A 17,275-nucleotide genomic window follows, 5' to 3' on the forward strand; every position below is an offset into this window, starting at 1 on the left:
GCTCAGAAGGTGCGTGAGAGTGCTCCCTGCCAACCTGATGACCTGCGTTACATCCCTGGCATCCACTGGGCAGAAGACAGTGGGTTCCTGCAAGTTGTTAAAACCGTCCTCTGACCTCTACATTTGCATGTGGCACTCAGGTGCACACATAATAAATATATACATATATAAATGTGGAAAAAGTTTTGAAAAGAACAGCCAATGCCCAACGCAAGTTCTACGAATGAGTGTGTTTATTTGCTTTGTGCGTTAAGACAGCTCATCTTGGTTACGTGGTTTCGAAGCACCAGTAGTGAATTTGGTGGTAGAACTCAGGCACTGTGGGGTTTTGGTTGGTGCGTGGGCTTTGAAGTTACACACTAACCTTTTACTCCAACTGCTGGGATTCCTGGATCTGGGGAAGAGCTCAGATAGGCACCTTTCAAGACAGGAGCCTCTTGATTACTCAAGGCCATTCATCATCCATGTTTTGATTGCATATTTCGAGCATAAGAGAGCACTCCTGCTACTCTGATAGTCGATGCACTATGAACACAAAGGGCTCCATATTTTGAGTTGAATGCCACATCTCCTGTAATGCCAGGGCTTTTCCACATGTGTAAAATGGCCTGTGACGCTCCCTTATGAGGACGTAGAAAGTAGGACTGGAAGTGTTAAGGAGGAGCAAATACTTGGTTTGGGCACCATGCAGGATAAACACTCGGAGACTCGGATCCGCTGTGTTTGCCTCTGTTGCTTTGGTAGAAGGACACCCTGGGAATATTTCAATGAATTTCCAACTGCCCACGAAACCAGACAAAATAGGCAGGAGAGCACTGCTTAGATTTTAAAGACAGGCAGGCCTCTGTTTGAATGTCACTTGGACTCCACAAAAACTATAGTACCTTGTCCTAATTGTCATTATTTTATCTGGAATTTAAATATTAACCTTGCCCGTTGTTTACTCAGCAGGAAAGGAATTTGCTGGCAAACCTGACAACATGAGTTTAATTCCTAGGTTCTACATAGTCGGACAAGAAAACGGACTTCCTCAACTTGTTCTCTGCGCCTTTCCCTCTCTCCCTCTCTCCCTCTCTCCCTCACTCAATGCACTTAATAAAAGATAATCAAAACTGTGATATTAAATCATGGTTAAATGTGCATTTACCTAACAGGGTACAGAAAAAATGAGTTTCCTAACCCCTGTGTCTTTATGAACTCAAACATGTATGTGCGTATAATATTTATATACTCCGATCTCATAGGGAAAGATTAACAGGCATAACTACCGCTTGTCTGTTTATAGATGAATTTGTAGTAATTGGCCTAAAATGCTGACAGCCGTGGATGTGATCATATACACATGCATCATACATGTTACCAAGACAGACTCATTCATAGGTAAAAATTTGGTAAGTGAATGGAACACAGAATAATCTAGGCTTATACAGAAATGAGTGGAGAACTGGACTGGGGGCTTTCTGAAGAAGCAAGTTTCTAGACAGTGCAGAATTAAGTTTGATAGGACTTGGCTGCAGAAATGAGCTGTGCAGAACGGCATTCAGAGAACAGCATGCTGGGTCACAGTTGGGCTGGAATGAGCATCTGGGGCGTGGGGCTGTGTCTGCTCGGAAGAGATCAAACAGACCAGAAGATAAATAGGGACCAGACCAGCTAAGACCTAGTAAATAAGCCCCACAAGGAGCCTGACTTTATCCTGAGGGCAACAGGGAGCCACTAACAGTTACTTTTCAAGTCAGGAGTGATGGGATCTGTCATGCTCATTAGAGGAAGAGTCAGTGCCTCCATGGGAAGAGAACAGGCAGGCGAGCACTGGCTGGGGAGGGAGGAAGGGAGCCAGCAAAGCCTGGGGCTAACAGCTAGTGTTAGCAGTTTCAGACCAGAAAGCAGCAGGATTTGCCCAAGCTCCATGTGAAGCCAGGTATAGTAGCCCTGAGATCTTCTTTCTAGCAAATCAAAAATGGCCTGAGCCCCGGGCTCTAGGATGTACACTTCTCCCTGAAGCAACTGAGATCCTTTTGGAAGTTGCATTAAGTCTAGGAGGCCACTGGGGTACCATTAAATTCCAGCTTCAGCACGCCGAGTGGAATGGATCTCAGCCTGCAAATGACTATAACTGATGTTGCTTTCCAGCCAGTGCACAGTGTTAGAAGCAGCATACGTCTGGAAAGTCACTTGGGGACCATTTGGAGTAGTGAACTGTGATTTACTTGGCCCTGCCCTAGTGGCCTGTATGTGCCAATATAGCTTCCATGGTCTTTCCTACTTTGTTCCAGCGAATAACTTATGGAATGAAAACATCCATTTAAAAATATATTTTCTATATCTTATTCATTTTCTTGGTGAGTGGGGATTATGGAGGTCAGTATTTATTGCCCAAAAATGTGTCATTTAACTGAAAGTAGCAAGTCATAACCTAAAAATGTATAGTTTAAATTAAAGTAACAGGTCATAACCCAAAGTATTTTTTTCCTATCGAATGTATATAATAGTGAAAGTTGAGAAAAGTACTCTTATACAGAAGAAATTTAGATTGACTTCCGAAGGGATTTCTAAGTGATATATATATATATATATATATATATATATATATATAACTATGTTTTTGGTATATCACTATCATTACTAAGTACTTGTTCTCTGATATACAAATACAAGAAAAATCATATCCCAATGAGGCTAACTGCAGTGAGCTTCAGGCCAGCCAGGAGGTTGAGGGGGAGCAACATGAAACTGACATCGTGCTGATAAGTCCTGTGTGGGGACAGTCTATGTCTTAGTCATCTTATTCTCACAGAGTCATCAGAATGAGCCCAATACTTCCTGGTTTGTGCGTCTATGATTGTCATATGCAAATGGACACTGACATGGATTGATTGCTGGAACCTCATTGTGTAGAGTAGTAACAGTGTGAACAAGTTCATTGTCCAAGAGAGGTGTTTTGGTGACTTGGGAGAATGGCTATTTTTAAAACGTATGAAAGAGGAAACCTCAAATATGAGTCAGTGTGATAAGAGCATTTAAACTACCTTAAGAAATATTTCCCCTGTCGATGAAAATGACAAATTCTTGGATCTGTCTTTTAAGATTCATAGATGCTTAATAAAGAAGAAAGAAATTTTAATATATAAAGAGATGGACTATTTTTCTCATTTGGAAGTCAACAGAGGAAAACGATGCATAAATATATTGGAGAATTTTGTGTGTTCTGGGATAAAAAATAATGCCTCCCTTTTCTATGTATGGAAGAACCTGCTTTCCTTTTCCCTGTATGGAAGAACTGTTTTGCTTTCTGAAATACTTCACTTGTTGTTTGAGAAAGCTCCTAAGATTTGAAAATTAGGGTATTATATTTTAGAGTCTGTAGGTGATCTGTTCAGAGTTTAGGAAGTTCTTAATTCATGCATCAAAAACTCTAATCTGGCCTGGGAGAAGACTCTGTCCATTAAGCACTTGCATAGCAAACATATTCTGCCAAGTTTGAGTCTTTAGAACCCATGTGTAACAAAGCAAGGTGTACTCCTGAAATCCCAGTGATGCTCAGACTGAAGGCAAAGATGGGCGGACCCTTCGGTTTGCTCTGCAAAGTTCCACAGACCCTGCCTCAAAAAGTTGGAAGGTGCCTGAGGAACAGCATCTAGGGTTGTCCTCTGACCTCCCATGCCAGCACCTCCCCAAATTAACACCCTACTGCTGTGGATTCTGACCCATAAGCCAATATCTAAATGTTTAGTAGTAAGTAAAAAGTAGGAGAAGCAGCCACGGTGTGTTAGTCATGACTTTGTGAGCAGTGAGCTCCCACTGAGGACTCTTCTTGTTCTGTCTACACACCTGCTGTTCAGCACCTCATTTGCCATTCGACTTTAGTCTTTCAAAAATTGCCTTTTGAAAAAAGTCCTAGAAACAGTATAGCCTAAGTACAAAATTTAGAAATCTACATTGGCTCCATGGACTCATTTCTTGTGTGTGTGTGTGTGTGTGTGTGTGTGTGTGTGTGTGTGTGTGGTGGGAGGGTGAATGTGAACCATGGCATAAATGAGATTAGAAGACAACTTGCCTAAGGCTGGTCCTGGGGATCGAACTCTGGTCACCAGGCTTGGCAGCAAGCGCCTTTCCCTGCTGAGTCATCTATCTCTCCAGCCCAGTTTTTGAACTTCTTAACATTTTCACATTTCTAATGTATTTAAAAATAAGATGATTAAATGTATTTTTGTTGGTTTAGTTTGTGCTTTTATTTTAAAAAAATGAAAAAATCTCATGTCACCAACTCCCCTGGCAGTCTGTACTCTGTTTCAGAGCAGCACCCTTGTAGGGCTGGGGCTCCCTTGCTTCGATGTTGAAAGCAGTGACAAAGTGTTTTACTAATGAGCTCCCCAAATAAACTCTTTATTCTTCCCCAGAGTAAATTCTTAGCAGTAAAATTCTGTGCTGTCTGGTGTATAAAGAGGTACTGTGTGACAGTGTACCTCAGTGTAAAACACATGTGACCGTGAACTTCAGTGTACGACACATCTTTACAAACACACAGTTGTTCATTTCTAAGCGTAATCATTTTAGAAATGCTTGCCAGCTGAGCCATCGGAAGACTTCTGTGTTTTTATCGGGCACAGCTCAGCAGTAGCATAACGATTGACAGAAGGGAGGAATTGCGAGATGTGTGCACGGCACTGACTGTTCATTGTTGAGCGAGGTGGACACCCAGTGCTGCCCTCAGCTGCACCTGTGGCAGTAAATCCCCCCCTTTAATCTTTTTTGCTATTAAGAATTTCAAGTGCTGCCATTATTCTGCTGTGGAATAAAATAGAGGGTTCTCCAAGGCCCATTCTAATGACCCCGTAAATAAGAACATCGGGGAGCACTCTAACTCCTTAGGAGGAGCAACAAGGTTTCTGAGCAAGCAAATGCCCATCTGATATGATAGCTATTGTAAGGAAGGAGAACGACCATTTATTAAATAGGCTAAGGGAAGTAAGAAGGAGAGCAGAAAGGAGTCCAGGGAAGAAGATGCTCCATTTATATTTTGCATGTTTTATGTAAAGACATGAAAACCAGTGTGTTTTACAGACTAGAATGGAAATCTTACTGACTGGTTATTTGGACAAACGTAAACCTTTGATCTTATTTTTTTTTCTGAATTACTCATGCACTCTGAAATTTAAACTTCTTTATAACAATGTAGTACAATCAACCATCTTTTTAAATATTGATGTGTGTGTGTGTGTGTGTGTGTGTGTGTGTGTGTGTGTGTGTGTGAATGTAGTTACTAGTGGAGAAGAGACCAGAGGTGTTGGACCCCTGAAGCTGCAGTTACCTCATGTGGGTGCTGGGAACTGGTTATGGGTACTTTGAAAGAGCACCAGGCACTTAACCACTGGGCCATTTCTCCATCCCCTAAAATTGTCAGTTATTTTAAGAAAGCAAAATGTTGTTCATGACAGTGGATTCCAGTGCAGAAGACAGAGCTGGCTTCACTCCAGCCTCGTGAGAATGACGTTTGTAGCCGACTGAGCATGTCACTGAGCAAGCTGTCTCTCTGCTCTGTTGCAGGTAGCAGTTTTACCACATCGTCAGGATTGTACGCAGGAAATAATTCACTCACCAATTCCTCCGGATTTAACAGTTCACAGCAGGTAATTTAATTAGGCAATTCAACTTCTGAAGCATTTAAAAATACAACTTGATTTTATTACATAAAGGAAGAATTGTTCATGTTAAAATGTGAGTGGGCACTTTCTTAAGCTTTTAAACCTTTTTTTCTTTATACAACGTCCATAGCAGTCATTTCTGGTGAGCCTTATGGCTTTCAGATGGCTTTCCCTTTGTTTGTACTGTGGCGCAGAGTGGAAGCTCTATAGAGTGGCCGCATGCTTGCCTAAACTTTGCAAGCCTGAGCTCATGAGTGAATGCGTACTTGCTTATATGAGTTCAGGAAAGACACGTAAACACAAACATTTATGACTTGACTTTGCAGTATAGGGAATGAGCAGTCCTTTAACAGGCCACTCTCCTGTGCTTTTATTTGGTAGGACTATCCGTCTTATCCTGGCTTTGGCCAGGGTCAATACGCACAGTATTATAACAGCTCGCCGTATCCAGCACACTACATGACAAGCAGTAACACCAGCCCAACCACACCGTCCACCAATGCCACTTACCAACTCCAGGAACCACCTTCTGGCGTCACAAGTCAGGCGGTCACAGACCCCACAGCAGGTAATGATGTGTTCTGATTCGTCCTGGCTAGATTCTCAATGCTTAAGCACATTTTTCTGAGGTTGTAAGCTCATGCAGTAGATTGACCCATTTCCGATAGTTTTCACGAACACCTACACTGCACTGCACAGTTGTGGCGCCCCTGTTGCTGCTATTCATTTGGTGGAAAATGTTGATATATTTGACCTTGTCAAAAGCATGAGAGATTTTATTTATTTGACAAATTCTCATTTTTCAGGATATGGTCTACATAGCACATAGCCTTTAGGCATTTACTAAAGAATAACTACTTGTTGCTAATTAATAATAACTAATATGAGAATGCTTCAATACCTTTGAAAAATATGAAAATAAATTGTCCTATTTAGAATCTAACATTTTTGATCATTACACAATGTTTTTCACCCCAGCACTAACTACATTGCTGAGAGTTGAGAAGAAAATGTCAAAGAACACCTAAGGGAAATTGTCTCAACCAACAAGCCCGCTCCCTCCTTCCCCGCACCAGACATACTGTCGATTTTGTAACTGTGTGTCCAGTCTGGGCAGTTTTCATACTTCTGCCCAAGGTCAAGCAAACAGGAGATTCTCCATCCATGGGTTTTTTCCTGTTTTAGTTCCTTTCCCCCACTGATGTGTTCTATGTAGGACAAATAACCCCCATGCATTGTGTGCTTAATCCTCTCAGTTAACCTATTTCTTTCATTTTCTCTCTAATGTCACCCTATTGCCCTTGCTTTAAAAATGTTAGTCCTTCATTTCTTGGAATATGAAAGCAGCTGTTATTTCCACAAAGTCAGAGCTTCTTCCTCTAGCCTCTCTCCAGCAGTAGAACCTATTTACTGCTACAAGTAAGCTTCAACAGTGTGCACAGAGCAGCCGGCACACTGACAGTCCCTTAGCACGTCTGTCTTAAATGCTAATGTAAATCTTGACTATGGTGTGCTTTATAAATATTAACAGACACCATCAAACCCTCTACATACTTTGAACACAAAAATAGGCCACATAGAAAACAGTAAAAAATATTTTTCAAAATGTATATATGATTTTACTTTAAGAGTGGACAATATGTTGTAACTTTCATGAGGAAAAAATATTGGTGGCATATGTACTCAATTTAATTTCACTATTCAACGTCTATAGAATATAATTGATCTGGGGAGTAAATAGTATTTTTCAAATTTCTTAAAAGTCCATAGTTTCTCACTAAAATGAATGGTTATGAGTTGGCCTTTCTTAAGTTTCACAGTCAGAAGTCATTGAAAAAAATTCCAAAGGATCCTAACACTAAGTTTGAGTCAGTAACTTGCCTTCCTTCTCACTCTGAATGAAAGAGAAACTTTGATGGTAAAATTCATGAACTCATCAAACGAAAGAATTCAAATGATTTTTTAAATGTCATCTGATGGCTTTTGATATAGAAATAAGTATTGAAGTTAAGAAATATATACTTGGGGTTGGGGATTTAGCTCAGTGGGAGAGCACTTGCCTAGCAAGCGCAAGGCCCTGGGTTCAGTCCCCAGCTCCGAAAAAAAAAAAAAAAAAGAAAAGAAAAAAAGAAAAACAAAACAAAACAAAACAAAACAAAAGAAATATATACTTTTACCAAAACCATTTCAGGTGTAGTTTCTGTTCAGTCGGGTAATCTACTGGGCTAACGTCAGGATTCTGTAATCTGGGGAAGTCGCACTGGTTTCTACCTGGTGGTGTGTGCTGCCGACCTTTCTGTATCCGTAGCATCTATGTTCACTGAGTATTTTGTACAGTGAACACAGAGGTAACTGATAGACTTTTTTGTTGCTGTTGTTGTGTTTTGTTTTGGCAAACATTAGAGACCCAGCGTTTTCATACTGCGCATGCTTTAACTGCTGTTTGTATTCTTTGGGAACCTCACATGGTGTACCTTTTAACAGACTCCTCCGCCCTTCTCAGATCCATCTCCACCTCAGCCTCCTCGCCTGTGTCTCTAGCTCTACCATCCCTGTCCTTATCTGTAGTTTTATTTCGTTAAGTCTGTCAAGTACAATTTATAGCGCCAAATACTTGAGGGGGTGGGGCCTGTCCTGGAGCATAGTGGACATGCCAAGGGTCATACCCTTAAATAAAACTGTCTCTTTCTCTTCCAGTAGCTATCAAATGCTAATAACTCCTAGGTAGCGGTGGGACTTTGTGCCCCCTTTCCCCAACTCCATGATGGCATTTTTGTCTGGCTTGAGATTCCCACGTCTTCTGTATCCTGTCACACTCGCTGTGCAGTTGCCCTGTTGTGTCTGGAAAATACTATCTCCTTGTAGTCACCCCCTGCTTCTGGCTTTTATTGCCGTTCTGCCCGTTCTTCTGCAATGACTCCTGAGCCTCTAGAAGAGAGTTATGGAATGCATGTTCCATTTATACATTGACAAGCTGGGAATACAAGTGTTTGTGTACATGAAAGTTTTCCACTCATGAAACTATTTTTCACATGACTACTGTTTTGCATTCTTACCAACAATATTCCAGTTGCTCCACATTTCAGTCAACACTGCATGGTGTTGATATTTTAGATTTAGGCCATTATCACTGCTGTGGTAATGTGATGGATGCATTGGGCAGAGTGTATTTTCACATGCACAAATCTTATATGTCTTTTTTGGTCAGCAATACTGTTGTCTGCTTTTAAATCAGGTCATTCTCTTAATATTTCAATAATTCTTTTTATATTTTGCCCTCAAGTCTCATGGCACCCACATATTTCGCAAATGTTTTTATCTAGGACACGGATTTCGGTTCTTTTTTTTTTTTTTTTCGGAGCTGGGGACCGAACCCAGGGCCTTGCGCTTCCTAGGCAAGCGCTCTACCACTGAGCTAAATCCCTAACCCAGGACATGGGTTTCTAGTAACAGGATTCATCACAGAGAAAGTTTCACTTTTAATGAAATTTACGTTATCAGTTTTTTTTTTGTATGTGTGAATAAAAAATTCATTGCCAAGCTCAAGATGATTAAGAATGTCTCCCTTGTTATTGCCAAAGTGGTTCAGAGCTTTGCATTTTATGGTTAAGTGTGTATGTTTGTGTGTTTGTGTGTGTATGGTTGTCTGAATTTGTTTTTGTGCATGACATAGGCGAGGCTGTAGATCCTGGTGTTCTGGAATCACTATGAAAAGACTTTTCACCGTTTTATTTCAACTTCTCCTTTGTCACATATCAGTTGACCATTCTGATGTGCATTTCTGAACTCCATATTTGATTCCTCTGATACAGTGATTATCTCCCTCTACGGAATGTTGTCTTGATCACTGTGGCTCAACAGTGAGTACTCGGGTCAGAAAATGTCTTGTGGTTTTGCTCTTCTCCAAAATGATGTTGTCTTTGCAAAGCTTTTTGCCTCAACTAAACTCTGGAATCAGCTTGACAATATTCATAAAGTACATGTCTAGAACAGTGGTTCTCAACCTTCCTAATGCTGTGACCCTTTAGTACAGTCTCATGCTGTGATGACTCCCACCCATAACCTATAACTGTATTTTTGCTACTATTATGAATTGTAACATCAATATCTGTGTTTTCCAATGGTCTTAGGCAACCCCTGTGAAAGGGTCATTTGACCCCCAGAGGGGCTGCAACCCATAGGTTGAGACACACTGGTCTAGAATTTCACCTGTAATTCAGTTGTCTTCCTAGATCAATTTGCTAATAGGCTGGTATCTTGACAATGCTGGACTTTTCTATCCACAAGCCTAGAATATCTTGTGTTTCTTTCATGTGGGTGTTATACTTTTCCTCATATCGTTCTTGTAAATGTTGGCAGCCTCTCTCTCTCTCCCTGTCATTCTCTCTCCCTCTCCCCTGCTGATATAAATGAGGATGATAAGAAAGCAATAATCCTATTTGTTACTTTTTTATGTTTTAAACCTGTTTGGATCACTAATTCGAGACGTTTTTCTCTCCCATCTTTAGGGAGAGTCATTCTTTAGTATTCACTAGGAGGACAGTTCTGAACAAAGAGTTATTTCTCCCACCACAAATGCATCTCTGGGTTTCCTTTTGAACAGTTAGGCTTCCCAGTGTAGTGTTGAAAGGGATGGGAGAGGAGTTCTCTTTTTCATGTCCTTATCCCAGGGAGAAAGCATCTCGTTTCCCACTCTTTCTGTATGAGATTAACTGTATCATTTAAAATATATATGCTCATATTAATTTGTGAAGAATTCTAAACATATTTTGATCATATTTAATCCCAATTAACTCCTCTCCCTGACCCAGAGTCACTTCCACCTTTCCCAGACCCAACTACATGTCTTATCTTTTCTTTTACTTTTTTAAAATAATGCATTGACTCCAATTTGTGCCGTGTGCCTGCATCAGTGGAATATGAGCATTGTCCCTCTGTTTAGATGGCCCTTATCAAGGGAAGAGCCTTTGCTCTACTCCCACTTCACCCTGACTGAGGCTATTGCGTTTCGTGGAGTGCTCTTTCCACATCTGTTGAAATGTGTGTAACTTTTCTTCTTTAGCACGGCGATGTGATGAATTGCAGTTATTTCATTTTCTAATGCTGACCATCCTTGCATACCTTCAAGAAATCCCACTTGGTCATTGAGTGTGGTCCGTTGTGTGCATTCTTGGACTCAGTTGCTGATACTTGCTTGAGAATCTTCACATTTGTATTCATGAGAGATTCTTGTCTCCAGTTTTCATATCCTGAGAAGCCCTCGTCTGGTTTTAGTATTAGCATAGCGCTGGCCTCATTGCCTAAGCTGGGGAACATTCCCTCTGCACGTGTTTTCTAGGCAAGCACAGAGAATTTGAAGAGTTTGCTCATTAAATATTTGATAATATTTACTACTAGTGAAGCTGAATAGGTCTAGTGATTTCTCTTTGGATGTGTGATTACCTTAGCTCATGTACATGTGTGTCTGTTTAAATTATCTCCTTTATGAAAGGTTCAGCAGGTCATTTCTCTGAAGAAATTGGTTCATGTTACCTAGTCTGCCTGACTTGTGTACATAGGCTTCTTTATACTATTCTGTTTTATTCTGTTTAGCTTTTCCTTGAGACGTGTATTTCAGGCTGGCCTCAGACTCTTGACACTTGCCTTATCCTCAAGTGTTGTAACCATAGACACGTGTGCTTAGAAAAGTTGTACTGTCATTTCAATACTTGTAGAATTGTCAGTGTAGTCTTTCTTTCATTTGTGGTGTTAGGAACTTGCGCCCTCCTTTCTTATGGTGATTAGTCAGACTGTGTTGCCAAGTCACTGACCTTGTTTTAGAAAAGGGAAGGCTGTTTTGATTCTTTTCTTCTCTTTATTATTATTATTATTATTATTATTATTATTATTATTATTTTATTTCATTGACTTTCTGTTGTGATTCTCTTGTGTTTTTGGCTTCAGTCTTTATATTTTCCTTGTTAGGATAACTGATTTCAAGCCTTCTTTAGACTTGGGTTTCTGAGTATCACAAAATTTCATTTTTAATTTACTACAAATATGTTTACATAATTGTCATTCCCATTGACATTCTTTCTTTCAGTGAATTTATAGGAAACTAAAATCTGAGGATTCTAATGGTATACAATACTTTCAGTAACCATAATCCTTCAACTCTTTCTCTCTTCTCAATTAAATGGCTTTCCATCATTAGAGAAAGTGTGTTGATCCTATGAAGAAGGGTATTTATAAAAATTAGAATTGCACTATCATTAAAGAAAGTTGAATCAAAACCAGCACTGTGGTTTCCTGTGCAGTCCCAGATGTGAAACAGTGTCAAAATCAGATCATGATTTTGTTAACTTTAAAATGATAGACTGCATTTATTTTTAATTTCTTTTTAAAAAAATAATAGGTCAATAATTTCTTTTAGTTTAAAATATATAAATATGGAAAAGAAAATTTAAGGCGTTTTATCTTTTGCTAATATTAACACACTATCTCTTAAGGTTTGGGGTATAAATTATAGTGTCTTATACCAAACCTTTAAATCAACGTAATCAAATGTGCGTATTCAAAAGAATATATAGAAATAATTTAGCACATTGAAAGTATTATCACAAAGAAACTTTTAAAATAAACCGACTTTTCCTAAGAAAGAACCCAAGCCCCAAGACACACACACACACACACACACACACACACACACACACACACACACACATATGCATGCTTCTTTAATCCCTGCCAAGGCACAAGAAACTGGCGCGAAGGACTTGAAAAGGGGGACGGATCTTGTGCAAAGCCCAGAACTCTGTGCTCCTGCAGGAACTCCATGTGACAGATCGAGAAAGGAAACTGCCAGGCATCTCCCTAAACCTGAGAGGCATATATATACACATATATACACATATATTTTACCTCATAAATCATATGGATATAATTTGCAACCCAGCTACTATTCTTGGTTAAGTAATTTGCCTTGAAAACATATTTTTAGCCCTAAATCTCTCAGAACAGTTCCTACTAAATATGTCAACTATTACCTTCAAAATAGTACATAATCATATATATTCAAGTGCAATTCAGGGATTATAGTTTTATGTTCATTATTATACACAGCATTTTAATGTACCATGAGGTCAGTTCTATTTGCACTGTCTTACTGATTTGCCTAACTTGTTTTTGACAAGTTACCAGAAGTCAGAATGTGTTAGAGAATCAATTTTGGTACAGTGGATCCTAGAGGTACATAGCTATTTGATGTTCGATAAATATTAGGTAGTAAGATAAGAATTCTGTGGCTGAATTCTTAGGAAAAAAATCTTCACTTGTAATTTTTTTAACTGGTATAAAGCAAATCAGAGTGACAGAAAATGCTGTGCGGTGAAAACCACATTTGAAGTTAATATGAAGTAAAAGCTAATTACTTATTTATTAAGAGCAAATTTTAGTATGAACACCATAAGAAACGTAAATTCCTGCCCCACTAAAATTGGTCAAGCTCCCCCTTTGCGCTTGCTGACTGCTTGGAGACGAGTTAGCAGCTAAGGTGATGTGCAGGATCCTAGCCAATATTAAATTTCAAGTGACAGAGGAAAAATCAGGGTAAGAGGGAATTCAATATGCATGGGAAACCATTTGTTCCCTCTGCCTCTTTGATCCCTGCCAAGGCACAAGAAACTAGAGCAAAGGACTTGAAAAGGGGGAATGGATCTTGTGCAGAGCCCAGAACTCTGTGCTCCCGCAGGAACTCCATGTGACAGAACGAGAAAGGAAACTGCCAGGCATCTCCCCATAAACGTCCACTGTGACCATGCCTGGGGGTGCTCACTGTGGAAATGAAACTGAGGTTTGCAATAGCGTGCATCCCACTCCCCGTGTGCTGTCTGTGGCCTGAACAGTTGGGAAGTCTGCAGGCCATCCTTTTCACGGATGCCTGTAGATGCTGGAGAAGTTTGCAATTTGTTCAGCTCAGGAATAAACCATTTCAGTGAAACAATCTCCACTAACGTTTTTGAAAACATTTGTCAGCAAAACAAATGTTTGTATCTAAAATAGCCAGGCTCTTAAGATGTGAGAAAGGGAAACAGATGTTTGTTAGGGGCTGTTGGATTTGTGCGTCTCAATGGCATTTCTTTTCTTCCTTTCTGCTTCCCCAGAGGACATGTGGTGTTACCCTTAATGGAACTATAAACTACATGCAAGTAAAGTCCACTTTTTGTTTTATGATGTCAAAATAGAATAAAAATGAGTTTTATCACTTGCAAATTTTGCACTTTGTTTCTAAGAAGTGCAAATTCAGACAGAGAAATCATCTTCTCAACTCACTTGTCAAAGTTTTTCGATGACTTCACCAACAGTCAGGACAGCTTACTCAGTCGTTTAGTATGTTGGCATCGGGTATCACCAACAGCATATTTACGTGTAATATATGTCTAATTAGGTTAAAACAATCCCAGACACTCATTATTTCAGCTTTCTTTACAATGGCTTCCTTAGTTGAAATATCATAAAATATTAAGCATCCTGTTGCACCGACACAGATCCAAGCTAGAGATGGTTGGTCAGAGGACAGGTGATTATTTGTGCTTATCAGTTTTCCATTATTAACTAGGAATAATAGCTATTCCACTTGTACCTAGGATAAGATCGTTTAATACTGGGTTTGTTGATTGCTTGTTGTGCTAACGATCAATCCGAGGACTAAACAAATGGTCCGCCACCAACCTAACCCTCATCCCAGAAAGTAGATTCTGGATTAAGTGTTAATGGTATAATTTGTAGGTTGATAGCTACTTGTAAACTCGGTGAGTTTAATGAATATTTTTATTACTGAGCAGTAATAAGCACAAACGTAGCACAAAGGGAGAAAGACACAGTAATGTTTACAGAGAAGAATGAGTGTCCCCTTATCTTGTATAATCAGCCTCAAGGTTGCTTTCACCTAATAAAGCTACCACTCTTCCACATTCAATTCCTTCCCCTCAACACATTAACTTACCTAATCCTCACCTGGTTATATGCGATACGGACAGTGTAGCCATTTACCAACGTTTCACAAAGGAGAAAACTAAGATGAAGTCCATGTCAATGTGTCAGACCAGCTCTAGACCTGTCCTTGGCTTCGAGTTTGAGTTCTTAATCAGTAACGCATGCTGCTTCCCAGAGCAGCCCGGGGCTGAGCACTCAAATGGGAGAAGAGTGAAAATGCAAACACAGAATCCTCAAAGGCTGCAGCCATGTTGCAGTTTCTGGAGTCCTTCACGGCACTCAGCAGAGACACTTACACTGGGGTATTCTGTTGGATAGATGTCATAGGTTTGAAGGAGGAGCTAACCCCATGGGATAAGACAGGCTTGAAGTTGCTGTGTGTTTTAAAATCTCAGAATTCTAAAATCAGTGTGGGGGTCACTTGCAGCTTTTTTCCACTTTCTCAAGCATGTCTGCCCCATAGTGTTGCCTGGTCTTGCAGGCTTTGCTACAGGCTGGTCCAGCTTGGGGTATCATCACTGATGGATCCCAACTCCCGCTCCGAATTCTAACTCCCTCTCTGCCAAGGCTAGTTTTCCAGGTTGAGTGAGCACCATGCTGGGAGCTTTGTCCTTGCTTCCCATTCCCTACTTCTTAAGCCACGCCCCCTGTCTTGTGTAGAGCACACTTGGTCAACTCTGAATTCTTTCCTTCCCTTTCCCTTCATCCTCATGAGCACCATTCTACACCTTGCCCACTTTTATTTTTACTTTTTAAAATTTCATTTACCGCCTCTCAGGTCAGGTTGATTATCACTGAGTACAGGGACAACAATCCTATCAAGTAAAATGAAAGCTAAGTATTTTAGAATGAAAGTGGGGATCTTGGAGTCCTAAACCAGTTTTCCGACACGTTTAAAAACATTTATGACTCCTTCCTAACCTTTATCAAGTATCTCATCCTAAAATTAAAATCAATTTTCCTTAGTACCGTTCTTTAGGAATTTTTCCTGCTTCTCAATTCACACCAATGCTGCTACCTGGGGGTATACTTGTTTACTGATTTAGGTCGTGTAGACCATTTTCACCTGGACTATGGTCTTTGTGACCATAGATTGATTTGGAAATCATATCTGTCATTGTTGTGTGAGAAAATAGATTCTGAGTTTCTGACTGACTGAATATCTAAAACTATCTACAATGTAGGTGGGTTGTAGGCCCATAACCTTCTTGAATCTATAAATCTATTTCGCATGAAGTAATTGGGCAGTTACTGACTATAAACTAGGACTGACTTTTCCGTTCATTTGTCTGAGATCATCTGTCACATTATTGAATGCATATAAGGAATCTGGACAGGTTAAATTTTCAGTGTCTCAGCCTGTCATAGGTGAAGGCTCCCGATGGAAGCTGAGTGGCTGCCTGGGGAAACAAGGGCATGGCTTGACCTTTCTCACACAACTCATCCTCCTAGCATTGGAGATAGGTATTCTGTTGTTCCTGAAAAGTCCCAAGGTAAAATAGGAACATGGGTTACCAGATCTTGTTAGAGATCTTTCTGCTTTTCCAGTTTCCTCCGAACCCTTGGACATAATGATGCTCACTGAGGGCAAACGTAATATACTCTGCTTTTCTGACTGTGATTGTCTGAGTACCCCTCTTTTCATCTACCCCACACATCAGCCAGAGACTATCTCTGTATACCTCTTGGGCACCAGACTCCCAAAGAGTTCAACATAGAGAAACTGAGACGGAAAGTAGGGAATTGGAGTTGGGCTAATTATTTCTAGACTTGAACCCTGATTCTGCCATTCACTCTGGGCAGGCCATGAGCAGCAGAGCTCTAGGAATTAAGAATAGTGAAGTTTGAGAATTTCTTATTTGAATTTATAAAAAGCAGAAGTGTTCTAGACTTGACTTGTCAAAATGTTGAAAATGTTGCATGTGCGTAAGGAGAAGGCATGGCAACAGAGTATGTCTGAATTGGTTTAATATACTCCTCATGCAGAGTATGGGAGTGGTTTCAAGTATTGTTTTGGAGTGTCTGAAACCCATCACAGGAGGTTAGGGTGTTATTTTCCATTTAGGGATCATGTTAAAAATCAAAATACCTTGGACATTCGGAAAATTTTTAATGTTTTGGATTAAAATTCTCAACTTGGATGCTTTTCATCTGAAGTGAAAGATAACTACACCAATAAAATAGAACAATTAACAAAATATCTGGCATGTCCCAGACCCTCAGGTATTCCCTTCCATTCATATGTCTAGTGGGGATTTGTAAATTCCTATGTGACAGACCCCATGATGAGTGCTGGGGCTAAAGAGGCTACAGGTTAAAGAAATGCTAATTCAGATCAGCCATGGCTTCTCCCTGCCTGCAGCTCATCACTGCTGGACATTGGGTCCTGTACCTCTGTGAGAGAAGCCCTCAAAGTGTGGCTTACCTGTCTTCCTTATAGAGAAAGAAAGACTGTGGGGATTGAAGCCACATGTGGCCAATGAGGTGATCCACAGAGGGTACTGGATGTATTACAGAGAAGATAATGTTTTATTTAATCACTAGAATATGACTGAGGAATTCATGTATCTAGAAAACCTCAACTAGTGCCTGTGTAAAAAAGGCAATATGGTTACAGAATACAAATAGAGAAGACATGGATGTCCTCCACAATTAAT

The 17,275-nt window shown here is 40.1% G+C and overlaps 1 protein-coding gene across 34 annotated transcripts in view; it reads left to right on the plus strand.

Moving 5' to 3' along the window:
* Eya1 (EYA transcriptional coactivator and phosphatase 1) overlaps positions 1-17,275 on the plus strand; it is a 308,446-nt gene that overhangs the window by 214,606 nt on the left and 76,565 nt on the right. For all 34 annotated transcript variants that reach the window (XM_087550792.1, XM_087550793.1, XM_087550794.1 and 31 more), the window contains 2 exon segments: positions 5,548-5,630; positions 6,027-6,213. In XM_087550792.1, coding sequence (XP_087406918.1) covers positions 5,548-5,630; positions 6,027-6,213 — 270 coding nt within the window.

Source organism: Rattus norvegicus, chromosome 5 (genome assembly GCF_021556685.1).
Source record: "Rattus norvegicus strain SHRSP/BbbUtx chromosome 5, alternate assembly SHRSP_T2T, whole genome shotgun sequence".
Classification (NCBI taxonomy): Eukaryota; Metazoa; Chordata; class Mammalia; order Rodentia; family Muridae; genus Rattus; species Rattus norvegicus.